Raw genomic sequence first — 23,580 nt, 5'->3', positions numbered from 1 at the left:
TTATAGATAAAGTTCTTAATTTCATGGTTTTTTACGTAGAGTTTGCTTTTAATACTCTAAAACTGAATGGCTTCTGAAGTGCTTGCCTAATTCTTTGCTACTCTTTACTTTAAACCTAAAAATAATATAAAGAATATTTAGAGTTTAAAGGTTTATTTTATAACTTGAAAACATTTGTGTTCCCTCAATAAATTTCTCGTAATTGTCAATAGAAATTATTATCAAGATGTGATAAAATGTCAATCAAGGTAATCATGATAATAAAAAGTGCTTCTTATTTAAAAAATAAGGCATTGAGAGAAAGTGAGAGAAAGGAGATTTGACCATAATGAATATAAAATCCACATGGTGATGGGGATCCTAAGTGTAGAAGTTTGAAACATGATGGAGGCCATCTGGGTGAGTGTGGCGGGCAGTGAGGCAGGTGTGGGAGAACTGCTGTAACTGCAGTTACATGAGGAGATTCGGCTCTGAATAGAGATACAGTCAGCAGTAGCGTGTGTAATGACAGGACTGCTGTCCTCCCAGTATGAATGGCAGCAGTTCCATTGTGCTGAACGCAGAGTATGAAGTACGCTTGCTCTTAGCTGATGAGTTTGCATCTTGGGATGGTAAGGATGTTGTAAAAATTTTGAAAAAGGTAACATCTCATCGTAGACTTCATACTCCTAAAGGAGGGACTGCTGAGCTGGCCACATTTAGTGTAGGAAACCTAATTCAGAATTGAAGATAAGAACTGAAGTTTTCAAATGTGACATTTTTTACAGCCAACCTGAGTGTAACTCCCTGGAAAATAAAAGGAGAAGCACTTGCAGTTGAAAAGCCTATCATTTGTCATGGAAACTCTTGTTTGTTTGTTTATTTATTTAAGATTTATTTATTTACTTTTTATGTATATGAGTGCGCTATTTGCAGGTACACCTGCAGGCCAGAAGAGGGCACCATATCTCCTTATAGATGGTTGTGAGCCACCATGTAGTTGCTGGGAATTGAACTCAGGACCCCTGGAAGAGCAGACAGTGCTTTTAACCACTGAGCCATCTCTCCGAGCCAACTCTCTCATTCTAAATCTTTAAAAAAAAGCTGTAAAGGTGTGAGCATCAACTGTCATGGGGTGTGCCTTTCAGAAGAAGGGCTCATGCTTGACAGGACCATAGCCATCTACATGGTGCTGAAGGTTGGAGGAGAGGTCAGGGATATCTGAAACTAGAGTCCAGTTGTCATAGGAAGAAAAAATCAGCCAAGTTATTAGAGAAGCAGATGTATTTCTCTGTCAAAATTAATCTTATCAGGAAAGATACATAGATAAGGAGAGATAAAGTATAGAAGAATAAAGAAACAGAGTTCATGGTTAATCTAAATAACTAGGCAAATATGGGCAGACTGCATGTCAGCTTGTTAAAGTATCTGTGATCATGAAGCAAGAATCTACTGTCTTTAAAAAGTCCTGCAGTCTATAAATTACTGTATTGCTACATGGTATGACATTTTTTCTTTTCTTTATTTATTATATGCATTGCTGTTTTGCCTGAATGTCTGTTTATGTGTGTAGGGGTGTCAGAGCCCCTGGAACTTGAGCTATATAGACAGCTATGAGCTGCCATATGGATGCTGGGCAATGAATTATGGGTCCTTTGGAAGAGCAGCCCGAGTTCTTAACCCTTGAGCTGTCTCTCCACCTCCACCCCCCAACCCCCACTCTCCACCCCCCACCCCCCAACCTCCACCCCCCACCCCCACACATACTTTTTTGAATCAGGGTTTCTCGGTTTAGCCTTGCCTGTTCTGGGACTCAGTCTCTAGAGCAGGCTGGCCTCGAACTCACAGAGATCCGCCAGCCTTTGCCTCCTAAGTGCTGAGATTAAAGGCATTAAACCACCACCCTGAGACATTTTTTAAAAAATGGCTTCTTGATAGGCTTTGGAAGGTAACAAAATTGTAAGAAATTTGGTGAGTAAAGTATACTATGAAATTTAGCAAAGGCTTTGTGGTGGCTGGGTATCGTGCTGGTTAGCTAAAGTAAGTCATTTTGAAATGAACCTATCTCCACTTCAATGGTGAGAAGAAGTTGGTAGGTTAGTGTTACATGTTGTCTTTGTTGTTAATAAAGCATTTGATTATCCTCAGTAACTTTGTTCATACAACAATGAAATGTGTGCAAGATGTAGTTGAAGTCAGTGGTTATATGTATTTATTAAAAGCATAGGCTGTGCTGTGCTGGCCTGGGACATGGCTCAGCAAGGTAAAGGTGCCTGTTACCAAGCCTGAGGACCTGAGTTCTGTCCCTGGGTCCCACATGGTAGGAAACAGGAACCAACTCATGAAAGTGGCCTTCTGACTTCCACATGTTTGCTATGGCTTAGGCATGCCCCTCCCCACATAAGTAAGTAAGTAAATAAATCAATGTAGAAAAACTTAAGACAGCTCAGGCTATGGAGTCTAGATTAGCTTTACTCTTTTAGTAATTTTGAAATATTTGCTAGACTTTATTAATTGCAGTTGGTTATCATGCTGTAAAGTACATCTCAGTTCCCTTTCCTGACAGAAACTTCCTAACCTAGACTAATAAATAGTTCCCTATTCTCTCAGCTCCCCATGGCCTCAGACACGCACTGTGCTACTCACTGTGAGCACGCACAGTGTAGGAGTTCAGCAGTGCTGTTATGGATGTGGACGTACGGTTGTGTATTTGCTTGAATGACTGTGTACAATATTGACATGAAACTGGCTGGAAGAGGATGCTTTTAGGTTACAGGGCTTGTTATGTCTGTGTCAGTTTATTCAGCACTTGGTAGGGTTGTGGGACATACAGTATGTGAGGTCGTGTGTGTGTGTGTGTGTGTGTGTGTGTGTAGATGCATGTATACATGCACTTACGGAGGTGGACAAAGGTCAACACTGGATGTTTTCCTATTGTTCATCACTTATTTTTAAGTGAACCTGTAGCTTACTTAACTTGCTTAGACCTGTGTGCTGTGGTAATAGGCATGTGCTGCTGAACTCAGCCTTTCACATGAGTATAGGCTTTGATGTTTTTAAAACCTATTTATTTTGGTTCCTTATATACCTTTCTCTCTTCTCCACCCCAGTTCCTTCCAACACCCCAACACCAAGTAGAGAAAGACGTTAGTGGGGGGAAGGGGCATAGTTCTCTTCGGCTATTTCCTGCTGTCTAGGGTCATTGGGTTCTTTGGGGCAATACCTATCTCCACCATCAGGTCATCCAGCCAGCAACCGCAAACGCAGCAGCAGCCTTCTCTTCCTCCTTCTTCCATTTCCCCTACACGTTCTTCTCATAGCCCTCCTTCCTCTCTCTGGGCTTTCATATTTATTTCAGCTGGCAAAGACCATGCCCCTGCATGAGACAGTTCCCAGCTGACAAAGATTATGTGCCCTCTCACGAGGCAGTTATCAGCTGTGGACAAACTGGACCAGCCTCCATATCCCACACTTGGGATTAAAACAAAAGCACGTTCACATAACATAACTGAGTTTTCAAAGCAACAAAACTTCCAAAACACAAACGTGCTTGGCATCTGGACTCAGGTTCTTAGGCTTTTGTGGCAAGGACTTGTGGGCTAAGTTTTCTCGAACAGAACAAACTTCTGCTCAGTACTCTATAAACATTGTTTATGTATGTTGGTGTTCTGCCAGCATGTATTTATGTGCACCATGTGTATGCCTGGTGCCTGAGGAGGCCAGAAGAGGCCACTAGTCCTCTGGAACGAGAATTAGAGGTGGTTGTGAGCCACCTTATGGGTGCTGAGGATTTGAAGCCAGGTTCTTTGGAAGAGCAGCCAGTGCTCTTAACTGCTGAGCCAACTCTTCAGCCCCTGTCCAGTATGTTTTATAAATGGGCAGTCTATAGCTGCACTATAACAGTCTACAATAATGAGTTTCATTGTGATATTTTCATATATGCATATAACACACTTTGATTATAGTTCTAAAAGTAGTTCTAAGAAAGTATTGGTCATGGACCAGTGAGCTATCTCAATGCTGCCAAGCCTGAGAACCCAAGTTCAATTCCTGGGCCCCACATAGTGGAAGGGCATAATCAGTTTCCTCAAACTGTCCTCTGATATCTAGATATGCACTGTGGCAAGTGCGCGCGCGAGCTCTCTCTCTCTCTCTCTCTCTCTCTCTCTCTCTCTCTCTCTCTCTCTCTCTCTCTCTCTCTCTCTCTCGCGCTCTCTCTCGCGCTCTCTCTCGCTCTCTCTCTCTCTCTCTCTCTCTGTAACTTTTATTCTCCTGGCTCTATTGCTGTCTAGGAGGCTTAGTGACTCATTCTGCTAACCAAGGCTTAATCCTGGATGCTTCTAGCGTCTGTACTATCTAACCTAGGCCTAGAATGTTTTCAGCCTCTAAGACTTCCTGCTTAACAACCCTTACTTGTTCTTCCTGAGCTCTGGGCTGGCTGGTTCAACTCAGCTGTTGTGGCTCAAACTCTTCTCCCAGCTGACTTATTCTGCTTCTCTCTAGGCCTGAAATTGGTCTGCTTAGTCTCAGACTAACTCAGCAATCTTCTCTCATCTTCTGGCTTCTCATTTTCTGGCTCGTTCCGTCTTTACCTGAGTTCTCTCTCTGCAACCCATCTCCCGAACTGTCCTGGTGAAATTGCCTCTTAAGTAGTTTCCCTTTCTTCTTTCTTTTGGTGAGAGTTGGGTGTATCTATCCTCTTCGGTCAGATCTTCTCAATTTGTCACCTTTTTTGCCATTCCATTATGTGTACAAGATGTAGTTGAAGTCAGTGGTTATATGTATTTGTTAAAAGCATAGGCTGTGCTGTGCTGGCCTGGGACATGGCTCAGCAAGGTAAAGGTGCCTGTTACCAAGCCTGAGGACCTGAGTTCTGTCCCTGGGTCCCACATGGTAGAAAACAGGAACCGACTCATGAAAGTGGCCTTCTGACTTCCACATGTTTGCTATGGCTTAGGCATGCCCCTCCCCACATAAGTAAGTAAGTAAATAAATCAATGTAGAAAAACTTAAGACAGCTCAGGCTATAGAGTCTAGATTAGCTTTACTCTTTTAGTAATTTTGAAGTATTTGCTAGACTTTATTAATTGCAGTTGGTCATCATGCTGTAAAGTACAACCTTGGCAGTCTTAGTTTGTAGAGTAAGTACTAGATGAGTCTGATTGGTTGGTGCAACCTTGGGAGTCTTAGTTTGTAGCTTGAGGACTTAAGAGCCTCCAATACCTGTACTTCTCCTCACAGGTTCCTCTTCATAGCCTTTAGCACTGCTGAGAAGTAGTTTGTCTTATGAAGTTACAATATGATGAAATATTTGGCTGACTGCTAATAAGTAAAGATTGTCAGAATAACTCAGTTATGTGAAAGAGTACAATTCTTCTGCCTGTGTAAACAGGAATGTCTGGCTTTATCGTTCCATTGAGATGAAGGCCAGTCCTTATTAGTTTTTTTTATTGTGCCCTTTGTTATAGCTGAAGAAATCTGGATTCTGCACCCCTCTTATCCCCCCATCCCCTGCGCCCTGAGACAGGGTTTCTCTGCGTAGCCTTGGCTCTTCTGCACTTGATTTGTAGACCAGGCTGGCCTTGACCCACCTGCCCCTGCCTCCCTGAATGCTGGGGTTAAAGGCGTGTGCTAACACACATACCTCAGAAATTTGGATTTTAAAAACTGTTGAAATATCTATGTTTAAGAAAAATTGTTACTGCTTTTTATATTATGCAGCGAAGTTTCAAAGCTTATAAAACTTCACTATGCTTTCTGGTTTAGTAATTTTTCACTTTTTTGAAGGTTTGTATTATTGGACTTTATTTTGTGTTGTGAGCAGGAGTCTGAACCATTTGTGGAAAGTTACTAGACTTGGACCTAGGTGGAAGGCATGCTCTTTGATTGGATCCCCCATTCTTAGAAAACATGGGATTGAGGAGCAAGCTAAATACCCCATGAGGAAACACTGGATCAGTCCTGGGGTGAGGGACATTGCATAGGACATTTGCCTGGTTATTGCAAAATCCATTATCATGAAAAGAAAGTAGGAGATCTGTTCTAGGTGAAAAGAGATTGAGGAGGCATGGCAAGGAAATTCCATGTATGACTTGGTGGGATTCAATTTTCAGGAATATGTCTATAAAAGATAGTGTGCAAATAAATAAATTTGAATATAGATCAGTTCTATGATTGTTATAGTTTGTCTGTTTTCATAATTCTGTAAATGATAGGACGCTATAGAGAAGAGTGCTCTTGTTTTAAAGTGATGCCTACTGATGTGCTACTTGCAAAGTGTTGTATGTAACTTGAAATAATTGGGATAGCTTACATTTAAATTTTATTTATTTACATGTATGTGTGTATGTTTGTGAGTATAGGCATCTAATTACAGACAGTTGTGAGCCATCATGTGAGTGTTGGGATCGAACCCAGGTCCTGTGGAAGAGCAGTAGATGGTCTTAACCCCTGAGCCACTGCTTTGGCCCCAGGGTAACTTTAAAACATGTGCAGATATATAGAGAAAACTGATATGACAAGTTTTCAACAATGCTGAATCTATGTGGACAGTGTTTAGGACCTTTTGTGGATTTGAATTTTTTCATAATGTGAAGGGGAAACCTTCTTTTCTGGAATTTGATGTTTAAGTTTTACTATGAGAATTAGGGCTTCTAAAGAACAGTGCATTAGTTGAATTAACAGGATTTGGCTTTGCTTATTTCTGTCAGAATTAAAGTATAGAAACAAGTTGTATCTTTTTTGCCTACACACCTGGGTGTATTGTTTTTTAAATAAAATATTTTCTCTGCTTCCTGGCTAGAAGGGAAAATGTACTGACTTGGAAGTAAACTTGGTAGAAGTCTTGTGAGAATATTCACACTAAAGTAGTTAATGCACTGTGATCTAGTTTGCATAGTAGAAAGAACCCTCTGAGCTCTGTGTAGAAGAAAGTTCACTTGCAGAGTTTCAGTTTTAGAAAAGTATTTAGATTTTAAATGTCTTGAAAGTATCCAGAGTGTATTCATCAGTTATCTTACTGCAAAGATTTGGTAATAAGCTAGAAGCTTTAAAAAACCAAAAACTTGTTAAAATTCCTTGAATTATACCTTTAAAGTCTGCCATACGAATTTATTTTATTGCATATATTCTGAAGCTTAAAATTTTGTACTGTTTTCTTAGGTGGTTTCTATAAAGTACTCTGTATAGCACTTTATACTATCTATAGTCATTATTTGTTAAATAATATAGGAATACAAGAGGAAAGTGGTGTAGTACTTTAAGGCTTATGCTAATCACTAAAGACTTTTTTTTTTGTTTTTGTTTTTTGTTTCTGAATAAGAGAGAGTTTAAGATGTAGGTTCTCCCAGTTTCCGTGTTTCAGCGTGTAAGCAGTTTCATAAATTAGTTCTGGTTTTGGTTAACTAAATGTCATTTGGAAAAATATCTGTTAAAATGTGTGACATTTGAACCAAGGTAAAATTGTTTAATGGTTCTGTTGTCATTTAAGTCTTCTGAAAATAGTTTAGTATGAAATTTACAGAACATGTGTAAAGAGGCATTTTAGTGAAAATGTTTCTTAAGTTTGCTCGACGGTGTGATAATATTTTGTAGGGGTAACACACCCTTGTGTGTGGGTGTTTTGCTGCATAATTGCTACACTGGCTCATTGAAGTCACATATCTTCCTTCCTCTTCTCTTCTCTTCCTGGTTTGCAGAGTATTTGGTTTCTGACACTGGCGGACAGCAGCTCTCAATAAGTGATGCCTTCATCAAAGGTAATCTTAAAACAACCATACTTAAAGTGATGTCTACCTCTTGCTGGTGTGCTTGAGGTCTTAACACATTGATGGACAGGTAGTGCTGACTGTATTTGGCTATTTTGGTACCATAGGAACATGATTTTAAATGTGTAGAATGACTTTGGAGTATGTTGGAAGTCAAGAATATAAATTTGGTCCTGGTTTGAGAGTAGACTTAATGTAAGAGTAATTGTTTAATTTTTTTCAATGGGCTTTGCATTTTATTCTTTTGAAGGCATTATGTAATAGTAAATATTGATATCCATCTTGTTAAGGATTGCCTCTTTTTCAGAGAGCTTCTAAGTGAGCTAGCTCATCACTTGAACTTGCTGTTTGCCCTATAGAGTTGGGAAAAGAAGTAGGCAAAAGAGAATAAAGCACTAACTCCTCTGATTAGTTCTTTTGGGACTGAAGAAGAATAGATGAGCAAAAACCTCTCCTCTCTTTAGCTTAAACTACTGTGGGGAAAAGACAAAGGGGGAAAAGGAGGCTTTTCTGGTCTTCTTACTCCCTGGGGTTTCAGAAGAAGCGAGGAGGCAAGTTGGAACAAGGGAGGCCAGTGGCAGCGGGGCTGGCTCAGCAGGCTGTCTTAAGTTCACTGCTGACATCTGGTCCAGCTAGAAGTTTATAGACTGGCTGCTCATACAATTGGAAAGTACCAGTCTGTGCCTCATGCACCATGACACATGCTTTACAGAAGTTCGTTTGCTTTAAAAGAGAAAGCGTTAGAATTTCCCATCTCTTTGTTTCCATTTTGTTCAGTCCTATTATTCAATGATTTATTTAATGAACACATGTTTTGTAAAACATTGTTACTTAGCTTTTTGTAATCCATTTTACCCCTTTAAAAATTACTATTTGTAATTTTTAAGTCGTGTGTGTGTGTGTGTGTGTGTGTGTGTGTGTGTGTGTATGTGTTTGTGTGCTGTGAGTGAAGACACCTGCAGAGACCAAAGGTGTTGGAACCCTTGGGTCTGGAGTTACAGATGATTGTAAGCTGCCTGATGTGGGGCCTGGGAACTGGACTCCAGTCTTCTGGAAGAACAGCTAATGCTCTTGACTTAGGAACTCCCAACCCTCAAAGTAATGTAGATCAGGCAGGCCTCAGATTCATAGAGATACACTGCTGCCTTTGCCTTCTGGGTTCTGGGATTGACCACACTCAATCATTTTACCCTTTTTAAAAATTTAAAGACTTGAAAAAATCTTATGTAAATTGTTTATATGATGCTTTATTTAGTATAGTTTCTTTATGACTTATTTTTAGTCTATTTTATTAACATTTTATTTTAAAGCCTATATTGTAAAATACAATGGAGGATTGTATGAGACCTTATTTTGTCACCTGGGGCTGGAGTTGTCTCTGAGAGTTTCTCTCTTTAGAGTTCAGGGCCCATGTGACTATATTACTGCCACCATTCAGATTTCAGTTGAATGTGGTTTTTAGTTTAGGATTTTATGTGGAAAATCTGCATTCTTAGTAACTCTAAAACAGTGGCTCTTAACTTGTGGGTCATAACCCCTTTGGGAGTCAAATGACCCTTTCATAGGGGTCACCTAAGACCATTGGAAACAGACATTTACATTAGTATTCATAATAGTAACAAAATTACAGTTATGAAGTAGTAACAATAATTTTATGATTGGAGGTCACCACAACATGAGCTGTCACAGTATTAGGAAAGTTGAGAACTGCTGCTCTAAAACAAACAGGATGCAGCTTTACCATTCTGTTTGTGTTTCAGGATTCACGTTGATACTCTTGGCGCAAGAGTCTTTGTTACTCAGGTTGGGTTGCTTTTCTCAGCTGTGCTCATATTTTGCGTGGTGCCAGCTGTTTCTGGGCTTCCCCACCATGCTAGGTCTTGCACATGCTAGAGAAGTGCTGTACCGCAAGCCCCGCCTCTGCATTTTAGTGTGCTGATGTGTGTATATATGTATGATTGCATATTGTATATTTTAATTGTATGTTGATTACAGATCTTTGCCATTTTTATAGCAATAATTTATACTGACCAGCTGCAGACATTTTTATTTGCTAAGTGTATGAGCTGATGATGTAAAACATGAGATGTAGCACTGACTTCTGATTTTATGTTTAGAGTCCTTATTTAATCGACGAGTAGAGGAAAAATCCAAAGAGCTGCCTTTCACCCCTTTGGGCTGGCATCATAACAACCTGGAGCTCCTGCGGGAAGAGAATGAGGAGAAGCAAGCCATGGAAAGGCTGCTGTAAGGCACTAGATCTTTATTTTTCACTTACAGATTTTGAAATTTTCAGTGACTTGGCATATGCATGATTCCTCTTCCATATAAAGTGAAAAATGTTAATTTAAAGTATATTCTGATTTCTGATGAAATATCTTAAAAAACAGAGTCCCAAGCTAATTGTCTCTACTTTAATTTATGTGTTAAAATTTTAATTTAGCAGTTTGAAAGTTATTCGTTTGAAGCTAATCACAGATTTCACAAAGAGTAAAGTTGACATGGAAGATCGTATCTGTGAGCCATAATTGGAATGGGTATTTCTTGTAGAGTGCCTCTTGTGTTTTTAGTACTGACTGTACACTCGTTTTTGTAACATTTTGTAGTTCAGCTAATCATAACCACATGATGGCACTGCTCCAGCAGTTGCTTCAGAATGAGTCATTGTCATCATCTTGGAGGGACATCATTGTATCACTCGTCTGCCAGGTTGTTCAGACAGTCCGACCCGATGTCAAGCACCAGGATGATGACATGGATATCCGTCAGTTTGTCCACATCAAGAAGGTGAGCTTTGCTGCTGTTTGCTGATGCTAGGAGCTGATGGGGCAGGCCTAACAGTCATTGCCACGATGTTGTCTGCTCATCAGCGATACAAACAGAGTTCTTGGTAACTCTCATAGGAAGTGAGAGGTTCATGGAAAGAATGAGTTGGGTGTGTGGTGAGGACCAAAATAAATATAGTTTCTTCCTTTCTTAACGCTTCTTTCATGACATGTCATTTATGAGGAAGTCTGTTCTCACAGTTACTGTCACTGTCATGAGGAAAAGCAGTGGGAAACTGCTTTAGTTAGAGAATACTAACTTGTTTGAATATATATTTTACCTGTAATAATGTTAAAAATAGTGCCATAGACACCAGCTTATTTAGTCAATGAGTATTTAGAGAAGCATATATGACCCTAGAGAGTAGAGGGTAGTAAAACAATCATGATGAAGTAATCTGAGATGAAGTGAACTATATTCTGGATCTTTCTGCCCTTTCTTAACTATGTTATAGTTCAAAGATGTAAAAACATAACTAACAGCCATCTGATGAAGTCTGGGAGAACATCACTGGTTTTTATTGTTTTCTTGTTTTATTAGATCCCAGGTGGAAAGAAATTTGATTCCGTGGTTGTTAATGGCTTTGTTTGTACCAAGAACATTGCACATAAAAAGGTAATGAGTTTCAGTTCCTCAGTGAAATCCAGTAGACCATGGCTGTGTCTTAGGCTCACAAATTGGGGCTTCTTAATTATGAAAGAAAAGGAAATGTTGAATGGTACCTAGCCATGTGTCTCACAGAAGTTTGGGGGTTACAGGAAGATGTCCCAAAGCTGATGATGGGCAGGAATATGCATAATGTGAGTTCCTAAGACAGAAGAAGGAAGGTGGAAGTTGTTTCTAGAGGACAAGGATACAGGTATCCTGTCTCCTGAGACCTTGCCTCCAGGCAGCATTTTTCTGAAAGACTGTGTTCCTTCAAATGTTTAGGCTTCCTGCAGAACTGTCATCATCCCTCCCTCCCTTCCTGCCTTCCTTTAAGACAGGGTTTCTCTGTGTAGGTCTGGCTGTCCTGAAACTAGCTCTGTAGACCAGGCTGGCATTGAACTCACAGAGACCTTCCTGCCTCTGCCTCACAGAGTGCTAGTATTACAGGTGTGTGCCACCACTCCCGGCTCATTATTATTTTCTTTCTTTCTTTTTTTTTTTTCCTGAAAACACATTTCATATTTTATTTATATTTTAAGACTAACTTTAATCTCAAAATCACATATCCATACACCTATTTCCTTTTTGTTAACTTAACTTAAACCTTGTAAGCATGTCTTATTAAACAAAGACTGTAAACAAATTATCATGTTTGTTACATGTAACAAACGGGAACAGCTTTTAACAGAAATGTATCAATACCCCCCCCAAACATCTTTTTATTATAAATACAGGATTGTTTAATCTGTAACCTATTTTTGATACTAATAGTAGTCAGCACCTACACTGCTTCAAGAATTAACACAATTTGTGACTGTTCATTATATCTGCTACTCTAAACAGTTCAATTGCAGCTCTAAGTACAATGGATAAAGCGTGCCATTTCTGTTCTTCCTTCTTGAGACTTCACTTTTCAGAAGTACAAAGGTTTCCGTGACCGTCTGACACTCCTTTGCCATGCTTCTGTCTTGAAAACCTGAATTCAGTTTTGAATACTTCAGGTTCATGTTTAAATGACAGTGCTTTAAGTAGAGAAAGAAAAAAATATGCTGCACTTCTCTTATTATCTGAAAATGTAATAGGTGTACATATATTAAATATATTCTTACAACTGTCTGGGTCACGTTTGCCAGCTGGAATTCTTTTACTTAATGTGTGGGTATTGTGCATGGTGGTATTTAAGTTAGACATTAACATGAGTAGAAGGTTGTTGACTTAAGACAACTGTTAGTTATTATGTCTGTCCTTCTGGTGGCTGTAGGGGCTTCATATTTTCTTTGGACTTCATCAGGCGTCTTAAACTCTTGAAGTACAACTTTACTACTATAGGAATTTTGACGTTTTGCCAATACTGGTATGCTCTGTGCATCCACCATTCCACTGGAATTACTGATTTCATTCATTAATATGTTACAAATCTGACTGGTGGAGGAGTTTCTGGGTATTTAGATCCACATTCTACTTTCAGGCTATATATTCTGTTTTCATAGTTTGTCCTTAGTGGCCCAATAGTCATGCCTGTTCGCCTCATAAGTGTCATGCCTTCATCATCTTCAGGGCCCCAGCCAACTGTACCATCACCTACTCCTTTGTGTCCTTCTTCAAGTTTTTCCAATAAGCAAAAATTACAAGGAACTTTAACTCCTGTGGAGAGCGCCATCTTCTCCTGCTACCCTACCCTCATTATTATTTTCTTATGCTTCTCACCCATTCCGCCTCTACCCTCAGCTCCAGGACCTCTTTTGAGAGGAGCACAAAGACAGGAAGTTAGGTTAGATATTGAATGTTAGGGAATCTTAGCTATGAAGTTGTAAAATGTTGGAATGTCAGATGACACTGAAGGAAGTAGCCATGGTCTCTGTGTCCCACCCAGGGTTTGAACTTCTGAGGGCTTTTGATTCACAAAGTATGGTTTATACCAGCATTTTCCAGGTGCCTTCTTAAGTATGTGGCTCCCTAAATGTCTTAGACCATCTCATTCAGTAGGCTTAAGGGAGTAGGAAAAATGAGGGAAGGATCATACTGCATTTAAAGTGGGCACTATGGATATTCCAATGTTACCTGTTGGTAATCACATTAAAACAAATTTTTATTGATTTATTTTCTGTGGGTGTTTTACCCGCATGTGTGTCTGTGTACCATGTGTGTGCCAGATGCCGTGAAGGTCAGAAGAGGGCAGTAGAGCCCCTGAAACTAGAGTTACAGATGGTTGTGAGCTGCCGTGGGTGCTGGGAGCTGTACCCCAAGTGCTCTTAATTGCTGAGCCATCTTTTCAGTGCCCTGATCTTCACATTTTGAGAAACTATAACAGCATTCTCAGATCTTGCTCTACTTCACAATCATCAAGGAAATGTCATAAAACTAGGAATACCTTTGTCTCATCACAGGAGACATTAGTTTTCTTGCTGGGAAAGTTGAGACAATCGTTTTAGTCTGATAAAGTAGATGCTTGAATAGTAGTTTTGTTTTTACTATTTTTTCTTTCTTTTAAAAAAGATTTATTTATTTATTATGTATGCAGTACTCTGCCTGTGTGACAGAAGAAGGCATTAGATCACATTATAGATGGTTGTGAGCCTCTATGTGATTGCTGAGAATTGAACTCAGGACCTCTGGAAGAGCAGTTAGTGCTCTTATCCTGTGAGCCATCTCTCCAGCCCTGATTTTACTATTTTCTAAATACAGACTTTTAGTTGTTTCTGAGTTATTGTGGGTTATTGTTCGAGGGTCTCAAGGGAATGCTGAGATCAGGCAAACTCAAGCTCAAGTGTTTGTCTGTAATCTACTGAATACGTTCCTGTGTAGACTTTAAGCCATCTCTAGATGACTGGTTACTATAATATAAACGTACAGTTTTTATGCTGTATTGATTAGGCCTTAATGAATTACACAAAAATAATTTGTGCATGATTAGGACACACAGCTTCTTCCCCCATTTTGCAGATATTTTCTATCTGTATTAGATCAAATTCAAGATGTAGAAATCATGGGTATGGAGGACTGACTAGACATTTAGCCTTAGAAATTGTTAATGATCACTTATAAATAATATGCTGGTACTCAATACTATTTCTTAGACATGGTCCAAAATCACTGGGTGTTTACATATACAATCTTGTAAATCAGGATATTGCCCTTTTAAGGTACAATGTCAAACCAAAATAAGTGATGTTTATTGAATTAAGAGTAAGCATGTTAAGCCAGGTGGTGGTGGCACACACCTTTAATCCCAGCACACAGGCAGAGCCAGGTGGATCGCTGAGAGTTCAAGGCCAAAGTGAGTTCCAGGAAAGCTAAGGCTACACAAAGAAACTCTATCCAAAAAAAAAAAAAAAAAAGGCAGGGTGGTGGTGGTGACAGCTAAATATGTTATGTCTTTTCAGGAGTTGAAGAAAATCATGTGTAGGAGAGGTAGAAATATTGGTTTGCTTTGCTGGTCATATTTAGACATAGTCTTTAATTTAATTTTGTTTTGTTTTTTCCAGACAGGGTTTCTCTGTGTAGCCTTGGCTGTCCTGGACCCGCTAGAGTGTGAATAGCCGGAATATAATACTCACTGCTACCTAGAGCGTGTCTTTTGTCCTTATAGCATGAGAAATTAAAAAACAAAACTGTAATGAATAGTATAGGAGAGTAGAAAAGAAAAAGTTGTTTTTAAAGAACTTGCTTAAAAAAACAAAACCAAAGAGAATAACCCATAAGTAGTAAATTAGGGTTTGATAGTACTAATTAGTAGGAATTATGAGCACTATGAATTTAAAATTATTACTAAAAGCCGATACAGTGTAAATCTTTAACAAACTTTTTTTTTTAGATGAATTCTTGTATTAAAAACCCCAAAATCCTTCTGTTGAAGTGTTCCATTGAGTATCTCTATAGAGAAGAAACTAAGTTTACTTGCATTGATCCTATTGTGCTTCAGGTAAGAATTTGTGGAGGAAATCATTTGATGGGATGAATGAATGCTTACCTTCTGTGCTGCTTGCCACCTCTTAATTAAAAAAAAACAACAAAACAAAACTTGTTACCTTTCAAAAATTAATTATACACAGTACATTTGTGTTACATTTTATTCTTTTTGTATGTTTTAAATTTAAATAGAATTAAGTAGATCACATTCCCCTTTCCCTTTCCTCCCTGCAGCCCCTCTCAGCTACCCTCCTGAACCCTTCCCATGCCCCACCTACTCTCCAGTTGATAGTCTTTTTTTGATTCTTATTATTATGTATGTACAGTGTTACACACACACACACACACACACACACACACACACACACACACACACACACATACACCTTGTTGAGTCTGTTCTTTTTGTTGGTGTATATATGATTTCAAGGCTGACCACTCTGCACTGGACAACAAATAGTGGGACTCATCTCTGGAAAATAGGAATTCTCCTTCTCCTAATAGTCATTGGTGGCCTGTAGTTCTTTGTCTGCCTTTGCGTTAGCGTGCCCGTTGATACTGCCATTATCTGGCCCTGTGCATGCCACCAGTTTCAGGAGAGACCACTCACACCCTGATCCACATCCTTTCCAGCGGGAACCGCCACTTGTGCTGGTGATCTTGACCATTCTGACAGGTATATGATGGGCTCTCCAAGTCAGGATTTACATTTCCTTAATGGTTAAGGATGTTGAACATTTAAGTGTTTCTCAGCCGTTTGAGATTCCTTTATTGAGAAGTCTCTGTAAGATATGTTACCACCACTACCACCTGGCCTTTTTTTAAAGACAGGGTTTCTTTGTGTAGCCCTGGATGTTCTAGAACTCAGTTTGTAGACCAGGATGGCCTGGAACTCAGATCTGCCTTCCCAGTGCTGAGATTAAAGGCGTGTGCCACCATTGCCGAACTATATTCTTCTTCTTTTTTCTTTTTTAGTTTTTTGAGACAGGGTTTCTCTGTGTTATCTTGGCTGTCCTGGACTTGCTTTGTAGATCAGGCTGGCCTTGAATTCACAGGAGTCTACCTGCCTCTGACTGCGAGTACTGGGATTAAAGGCGTGTGCCACAATGCCTGGTTTCTGGCTTATATTCTTAATTAAAAAGTTATACTTAACTTACTTCACAATTATTGCATTCTTTGAATCTGATTAACAAACTTTTTTTTTCACTTGAATTATGTTTTAGGCACAGCTGTAGCTAACAGAATTTAATCCTTATAATATGAGGCATCTTGTTCAGGAGCGTTTCAAACATTTTTTAAAAAAAACTTTTAATGTCATTTCTATTAAACTATTAGTTTGGAAAGAAAATATCAACTAATTTGGTATATTTTTTCCCTCTCCTTTTCCTGTTTGTCTCTTCTGTCCTTCTTACCACCCCCAAGTGTAAAAATAATGAGGGAAGACACAAATGTAGTCAAAAAAAGGATGAGAAGCAAGGGTCGGGATATAATTAGGCTGTGATGTCATTTACACTCTCTGTACTAGGTTTGTTGGTCTGTAGTCTTCCAAGCAGTGCTTGGGGCACACCTCCTGAAAGCCTTTCTAGATGAGCAAGGACCAGACCTGCATTTTAGCTTGGAGCTTTATGTAAGCTTTATTAGTGAAATAGGGTTGTATCTCAGAGGAAATTTATTTGCCAACAGTGTACCAGAGGCAGACCATGTGTAGGTGTGTGCGTGCGTGCGTGGTGTAGGCCTAGGTTAGTTGATTCTGTTGGCCCTCTTTGGGCCCCTTTATCCCTCCCCCAACTCTTCCACAAGATTCCAAGATATCGCTTCTTCCTCGGGAAAACACCAAATGGCGGATGACGCCTAGAGGACCCGGAGGACCCGGGGGCCCAGGATTAGGAGGGCGAGGCGGCTTCCCTGGAGGATTCGGCAGCGGCCTTAGGGGCCGCGGTCGAGGCTGCGGAGCTCGTGGAGGGAAAACCGAAGACAAGGAGGGGATCCCCGTCACCAAGCTGGGCCACCTGGTTAAGGATATGAAGATAAAGTCCTTGGAGGAGATTTATCTGTTCTCCCTGCCCATTAAGGAGTCCGGGATTAGTGACTTTTTCCTGGGCGCATCCCTAAACGATGAGGTTCTCAAGATCATGCCAGTGTAGAAGCAGACACGGGCTGGCCAGCGGACCAGGTTCAAGGCTTTTGTCGCTATTGGGGACTACAATGGGCACGTTGGTCTTGGTGTTAAGTGCTCCAAGGAGGTAGCCACTGCTATCCGAGGGGCCATCATCTTGGCCAAGCTTTCCATCGTCCCTGTGCGGAGAGGCTACTGGGGGAACAAGATTGGCAAGCCACACACTGTTCCATGCAAGGTGACAGGCCGCTGTGGCTCGGTTTTGGTGTGTCTCATCCCTGCCCCCAGAGGCACTGGCATTGTCTCAGCCCTGTGCCCAAGAAGCTACTGATGATGGCCGGTATTGATGACTGCTTCACATCAGCCAGGGGCTGCACTGCCACCCTGGGCAACTTTGCCAAGGCCACTTTTGATGCCATCTCCAAGACCTACAGCTACCTGACACCCGACCTCTGGAAAGAGACTGTGTTCACCAAGTCTCCTCACCAGGAATTCACTGACCATCTTGTGAAAACCCACACCAGAGTGTCTGTTCAGAGGACCCAGGCTTCAGCTGTGGCTACCACATAAGGGTTTTTACAAGAAAAATAAAGTGGATTAATTTTGTTAAAAAAAAAAAAAAATTCCAAGATCTCCATCTAATGTTTGGCTGTGGGTCTCAGCATCTGTTTTGATCTGCCATAGGCCAGTTCTGCAAGCATAGCAGACTATCGTTAATAGTGATGGGTTGGTTCTCTCCCGTGGGGTGGGTCTCAGCTTGGGCCATTTCTTCAAACTCAGCTACGTAATTGGGTTCTTAATGCTTATTAGTCACACATGTGTACATACATGGTTCTTTTTGTTTTTTCACGTGTTGCTAGGGTTGAACCATAGGACCTTGAGTGTGTTTGGCATGTACTGTCTCACTGAGCTACATTTTAAATTACAGATTATTAGGACTAAAATTTTTTGTTACATTTGAATTTGTTACAGACTTATTTGTGAATGAAAAATTACAGGCTTAAAATTGATATTAACAGTCAAGCTGTCATGATATTTTAGTATGTTTGAATCTTGAATTGTACCACGTTTTGCATTTCTGATCTATCTTTCTTAGGAAAGGGAATTCTTGAAGAATTATGTTCAACGAATAGTTGATGTCCGGCCCACATTGGTTCTAGTTGAGAAAACAGTGTCTCGGATCGCTCAGGACATGCTACTGGAACATGGCATTACTCTGGTCATTAATGTAAAGTCAGTGAGTGTTTTTATTTTTCTATATTTATTCACTTAAAAAAATCATGGCTTTTAAATTAATATGAATATATGGTAGGTATGCAGCAATGTTTTTATTTGATGCACCACTTTTTTTTGAAAGTGGGACTCAGGTGTGGGAGCTACTTGATTATTAAGATTATAGATTTGGACAGAAAGGCATTATGACTATGTAACTATTCTTTTGGGTTTTATGAGACAAAGGTGGAATGGACATTAACCCATCAGCAGGTACTTATTGGTGATTGACTAGTCCCTCTGCAAAGTAGAGGCCACTTTGATTTTTTATTATTATTTTTAAAAAGAATTTTTATAGGTTTTATTTATTTTATGTATGAGCACTCTATCTGCATGTACACCTGCAGGCCAGAAGAGGGCACCATATCTCATTATACTGTGAGCCAGGTCTTTTCTGGGAATTTAACTCAGGACCCCTGGTGGAGCAGACAGTGCTCTTATCTCTACAACCAGGAATCTGATTTGTTGTTGTTGTTGTTTGTTTTCTCACAGTATCTTGTGCTGAGACTTGCTATGCAAATGCTCTTAAAAAGAAGATAATAACAAAGTAAAGTAAGAATAAAAAAGACACGGTCTCACGTTATACCTCAGGCAGGTCTGAAACTCAATCAGACCAGACCGACCTTAAACTTGTACTGATCCTTGTGCTTCTGCCTCTCATGTACTGGGATTATATAAGTATACCACCATAGCACGCCCATCTTTTGATAATATTACCATGAGTGTGTTTTGTGTTTTTTTCTTTTCTTTTTTGAGGCCACATATTGATTATTTAGCAAGTAAATTTGGCCAAATGTAGAATAAAAAAAATGTCATGTAATTATTAAAATTAAGGAAATTGATTGTGAACGTTATTTTGTTTTAAGACTTCATGTACTTTTCCAGGTTAAATTTATTAAGATTTTTACTTGTAGCTAATTCTGTAATATAATGTTTTTCTGTGTTGTAGCAAGTTTTAGAACGAATCAGTCGAATGACCCAAGGTGATTTAGTGGTGTCCATGGACCAGCTGCTTACTAAACCACACCTGGGCACCTGCCACAAATTTTATATGCAGATATTTCAGTTGCCTAATGGTGAGTCATCTTAAGCATACATTCACTTAGTTGGGAATCTCAAGGAATGAAACAACTCCTAGTTAAATATAGCATTGTTTACTCAGGAAGTGTTAGTATCTGTTAGCTCTGGTTAAGAGACAGTAGTCCAGTGTAGTTTTATTCCTGTAAAGGTTTCTTTTTTGTGGGTAGTGAATTCTGTTTGGTCCTCTGGATTGTCATCTGAGTCTTTTAATTTTGTTTTGTTTGTTTGTAGAACAAACCAAAACACTGATGTTTTTTGAAGGCTGTCCACAGCATCTAGGCTGCACAATCAAGCTTAGAGGAGGTTCTGAGTATGAGCTGGCTCGAGTGAAGGAGATCCTCATATTTATGATCTGTGTAGCTTATCATTCTCAGCTAGAAATTTCTTTTCTCATGGATGAGTTTGCGATGCCTCCGACATTAATGCAAAGCCCTTCATTCCACTCTCTGACTGAGGTGCGAGGGGAAGAGGGAGCTCCTCAAGAGCAGGTCAGCGGCAGCTCCCTTCCTCAGGATCCAGAGTGCCCTCCTGATTCCCTGTCTTCTGATGATAGCACTTTGCTGGAATCAAGGATTGCACTTGAGAAGGGTGAGCAGGACAGTAAAAGTGCTCCCCAGGCTGTTTCCCTGAAGCACCAAGACTATACTGCACCCACTTGCCCAGCAGGCATCCCCTGTGCGCTCTTTGCCTTGGTACCTGAGTCGTTGTTGCCTCTCCATATGGATCAACAGGATGCTATAGAAAATGAACAGCCAGAGGCATCGCAGCAAACAGATGATCAGCAGGATCCCAAAAGCCAGGTGAGAGCCTTCAGGGACCCGCTACAGGACGACACTGGAATGTACGTTACTGAGGAGGTCACCTCCTCGGAAGATCAACGGAAGACTTACTCCTTGACATTTAAACAGGAACTGAAAGATGTGATCCTCTGCATCTCTCCAGTTATTACATTCCGGGAACCTTTCCTTCTAACTGAGAAGGGCATGAGGTGCTCAACTCGGGATTATTTTCCAGAGCAGATTTACTGGTCTCCTCTTCTCAACAAGGAGGTGAAGGAAATGGAGAGCAGGAGGAAGAAACAGCTGCTCAGGGATCTCTCTGGACTTCAGGGCATGAATGGCAGTGTTCAGGCCAAGTCTATCCAAGTCTTACCCTCACATGAGCTGGTGAGCACCAGGATTGCTGAGCATCTGGGTGATAGCCGGAGCTTGGGTAGAATGCTGGCTGATTACCGAGCTAGGGGAGGAAGAATTCAGTCAAAGCATTCGGACCCTTTCGTCTATTCAAAAGATGCATCGTGTACGTCAAGTGTCAAATCGGGGAACAGGACTGAGAGTGATGAAGAGAGGGGGCTGATTCCAAGTGATGTCTTATGGTCAGCAAAGGTAAGCATCACTCTGGAGTGTTGTGTAAGTTTAGAGTGTTCAATGTGTTGAAAAATACTGAGACAAGATTAGAAACGTCAGTATGACAGATTGCATGCAAGTTTATTAAATATTTATTCTTCTGGTTTTTTTCTTCTTGAGACTGGTGCCTTATATGCATGAAGTAGAAAAGTAGATTCATAAGATAACAAAATTGGGATTTTCAATTTTAATATGTACTTGTAGTAACGTAGGAAGGGCCTGAATTAAGGGAAAGTGTTCAGTTGCTTCAAGTTTCTGTCTCTGTTGCTTATAGTATTTTTCAGATCATAAGACACACTTTTTCTCCCCAAAAGTGGGGGGTGGAGGGAGAATTAGGGTGTGCCTAATGGTCTGATTGCTGCTTTTTCTGTTTTTCTTGTTTTACTGCTCTAAAAACTGGGTGTGTCTTATAGTCAAGTACATCATATAGTCTAAAAAATGCAGTATGTGATATGATGTCTCTCTTGACTTTTCCAGTGTTTAAGATAGGTCTTGTTTTAGTTTTATTTTGTTGTTGTTGAGATGAAATACCCTGACAAAAAGGCAACTTATAGAAGACTTTATTTAGCTTGTAATTCTAGGTTACAGCCCATCAATAAGGGAAAGTAAAGGCAGCAGGAACTTAAAGAAAGTTATTTATGATACCACAACCGCAGTTAAGAGCAAAAAGGAAAAAAATGCATATATGCTGTTTGCTTGCTTGTGCTCAGTTCTATTTCTTCATTCTTATTCAGGGCCTTTTGTTAGGGGATGGTGCCACCCACGGTAGACTGGGTCTTCCCACATTTTAACTTAAGGTTCATTGAAATTCTTTTCCCGGTTGATGTCTAAGTTGTGTACCACCACAGCTTGCTTTACTGTTTTGACAGTAGTCCTTGTAAGAGATGGAAATTTAATATTGGAAATGGACCTGGTATAAGAAAGTATGTAAAGCAGGGTGTAATAGCACACACCTTTAGTCACAGCACTTGGGAGGCAGAGGTAGGCGGATCTCTGAGTTTGAGGTCATCCTGGTCTACAGAGTGAGTTCCAGAACAGCCAAGGCTACACAGAGAAACCCTGTCTCAAAAAAAAAAAAAAAAGTGTATGTGTGTATATGTACACATACGTATTCATATACATGTATGCATATATACACGCATACATATTTATCTGTATTTAACAGTAAAAATTTTTATATTGTCATTTAACTACTTCTGTTTAGATAGAAATTAAAGATATTTAAAGAAGATTTACTTGTGGATGGATACATTTCTAATAATGAACCTAATGAAATCTTTCATTAGGTGTAATGCAGTCCTGTAATTAAAAAAAATATAATTTCACTGCTAGTCAAGGAAGTTTTAAAATGGTAATGCTAAGTAATTGTTTTTGAGACTCATAAAGAGAACCATGGTTAGTGAGAGTTAAGAAATTTTGAATGCCTTTTGTATAAATTTATAGAAAGTGATGAAGTTTCCTATTTTACGTGCACATTTATACACCTTTGACTCAGGATTTTAAAGTTTCTGTTCCTGTAGAATGAATTAAATATGTCTGTATATTGTCCTACAAAGTGAGTCCAGGACGGCCAAGGCTATGCAGACAAACCCTGTCTCAAAAAAACATATATATGTAAATATATATGTATGAGTATGTTTGCTTATTGTAAATGTGCAATGGTGTTTGTTGAAGCATTATATTTTTTTATAGTTATATTATGTTTTACAGATGCGATGAATACCTGACATTAAACAATTTAAGGGAGAGAGTATTTTAGCTCATGATTCCTAGGTTTCAGTCCACACTCCTTGACTCACGGCAGAGTTATTCACTTCACAGCAGACAGGAAGCAGAGAGAAGTGGAAGGGCCTGGGATAAGGTACAGCCTTCAGGAAGACACCTCCAGGGACCTACTTCTTCCGTGTGGACTCCACCTTCTAGTTTCTAGAATGTCTATTGTAGTGCCCTATCTGGGAACAAACCTGAAGTCCAGGATTCTTGGGCATGGGCATGATTCATATTCAGCCCATGTCAAAGGATAAGGTGGTCCCATATATGATCTATAGAAAACCCATCATAACTTCTTAACTACTAGAAAGCGTGTCATAGAATTAATTCCATGATTGAACACTTTAAAAAAATACAACTTTAAAGTTTTGCTATATTAGAATAAAACACTATCGATGTATTTTAATATGTCTTTAAAGAAAGAAAGTCATGTTAGTATATTTTTGTAGCATATCTTATTTTAGTGAAAACAAAATCACTTTTGTGTATGTACGTGTGTATGTACAGTGTGATTGTGCATGTAGGTATATATGAACAATGACTAAACAGAAAGAGTGGTTTTTCTTTCGTGTTTGAAATAGGGTTTTGCGTAGCCTGGGCTAGCATCAAACTCAGTATCTAGTTGAGGAAGACATTGAACTTATCCTCTAGACTCTATCTCCCAAGTGCTAGGGTTACATGCACGTGCCACCGTACTGGCCACAGTGGCTAGTTAGCTGTATACACTAGCTAGCTTTATAGGCAGCATGGAGCCTGACTTATGTTCCTCTGCTACTTGAACTTTAACAGGGAGCAGGTAGGTGCTCAA

The 23,580-nt window shown here is 39.8% G+C and overlaps 1 protein-coding gene and 2 pseudogenes across 9 annotated transcripts in view; 2 read left to right on the top strand and 1 right to left on the bottom strand.

Annotated features, from left to right (window-relative positions):
* The window catches only part of PIKFYVE (phosphoinositide kinase, FYVE-type zinc finger containing), a gene marked incomplete at its 3' end in the record, with an annotated part of 93,773 nt that overhangs the window by 37,222 nt on the left and 32,971 nt on the right, over positions 1-23,580 (top strand). For all 7 annotated transcript variants that reach the window (XM_084778075.1, XM_084778077.1, XM_084778080.1 and 4 more), the window contains 8 exons: positions 7,677-7,736; positions 9,863-9,992; positions 10,352-10,532; positions 11,112-11,186; positions 15,034-15,141; positions 18,341-18,481; positions 19,466-19,592; positions 19,828-20,981. In XM_084778075.1, coding sequence (XP_084634201.1) covers positions 7,677-7,736; positions 9,863-9,992; positions 10,352-10,532; positions 11,112-11,186; positions 15,034-15,141; positions 18,341-18,481; positions 19,466-19,592; positions 19,828-20,981 — 1,976 coding nt within the window. The remainder of the gene's footprint in view (positions 1-7,676; positions 7,737-9,862; positions 9,993-10,351; positions 10,533-11,111; positions 11,187-15,033; positions 15,142-18,340; positions 18,482-19,465; positions 19,593-19,827; positions 20,982-23,580) is intronic.
* On the bottom strand, positions 11,729-15,020 carry LOC311595426 (ubiquitin-conjugating enzyme E2 variant 2-like; annotated as a pseudogene). Its single transcript has one exon. The product of its transcript is annotated as a ubiquitin-conjugating enzyme E2 variant 2-like (transcript).
* On the top strand, positions 16,958-17,829 carry LOC311595424 (small ribosomal subunit protein uS5-like; annotated as a pseudogene). Its single transcript, XR_014783622.1, has 2 exons — positions 16,958-17,511; positions 17,553-17,829. The product of XR_014783622.1 is annotated as a small ribosomal subunit protein uS5-like (transcript).

The sequence above is a fragment of the Acomys minous genome, assembly GCF_964271855.1.
Source record: "Acomys minous genome assembly, chromosome: 4".
NCBI lineage: Eukaryota > Metazoa > Chordata > Mammalia > Rodentia > Muridae > Acomys > Acomys minous.
Note: the sequence above shows the minus strand (reverse complement) of the source record. Positions and strands in the feature narration are given on the sequence as shown.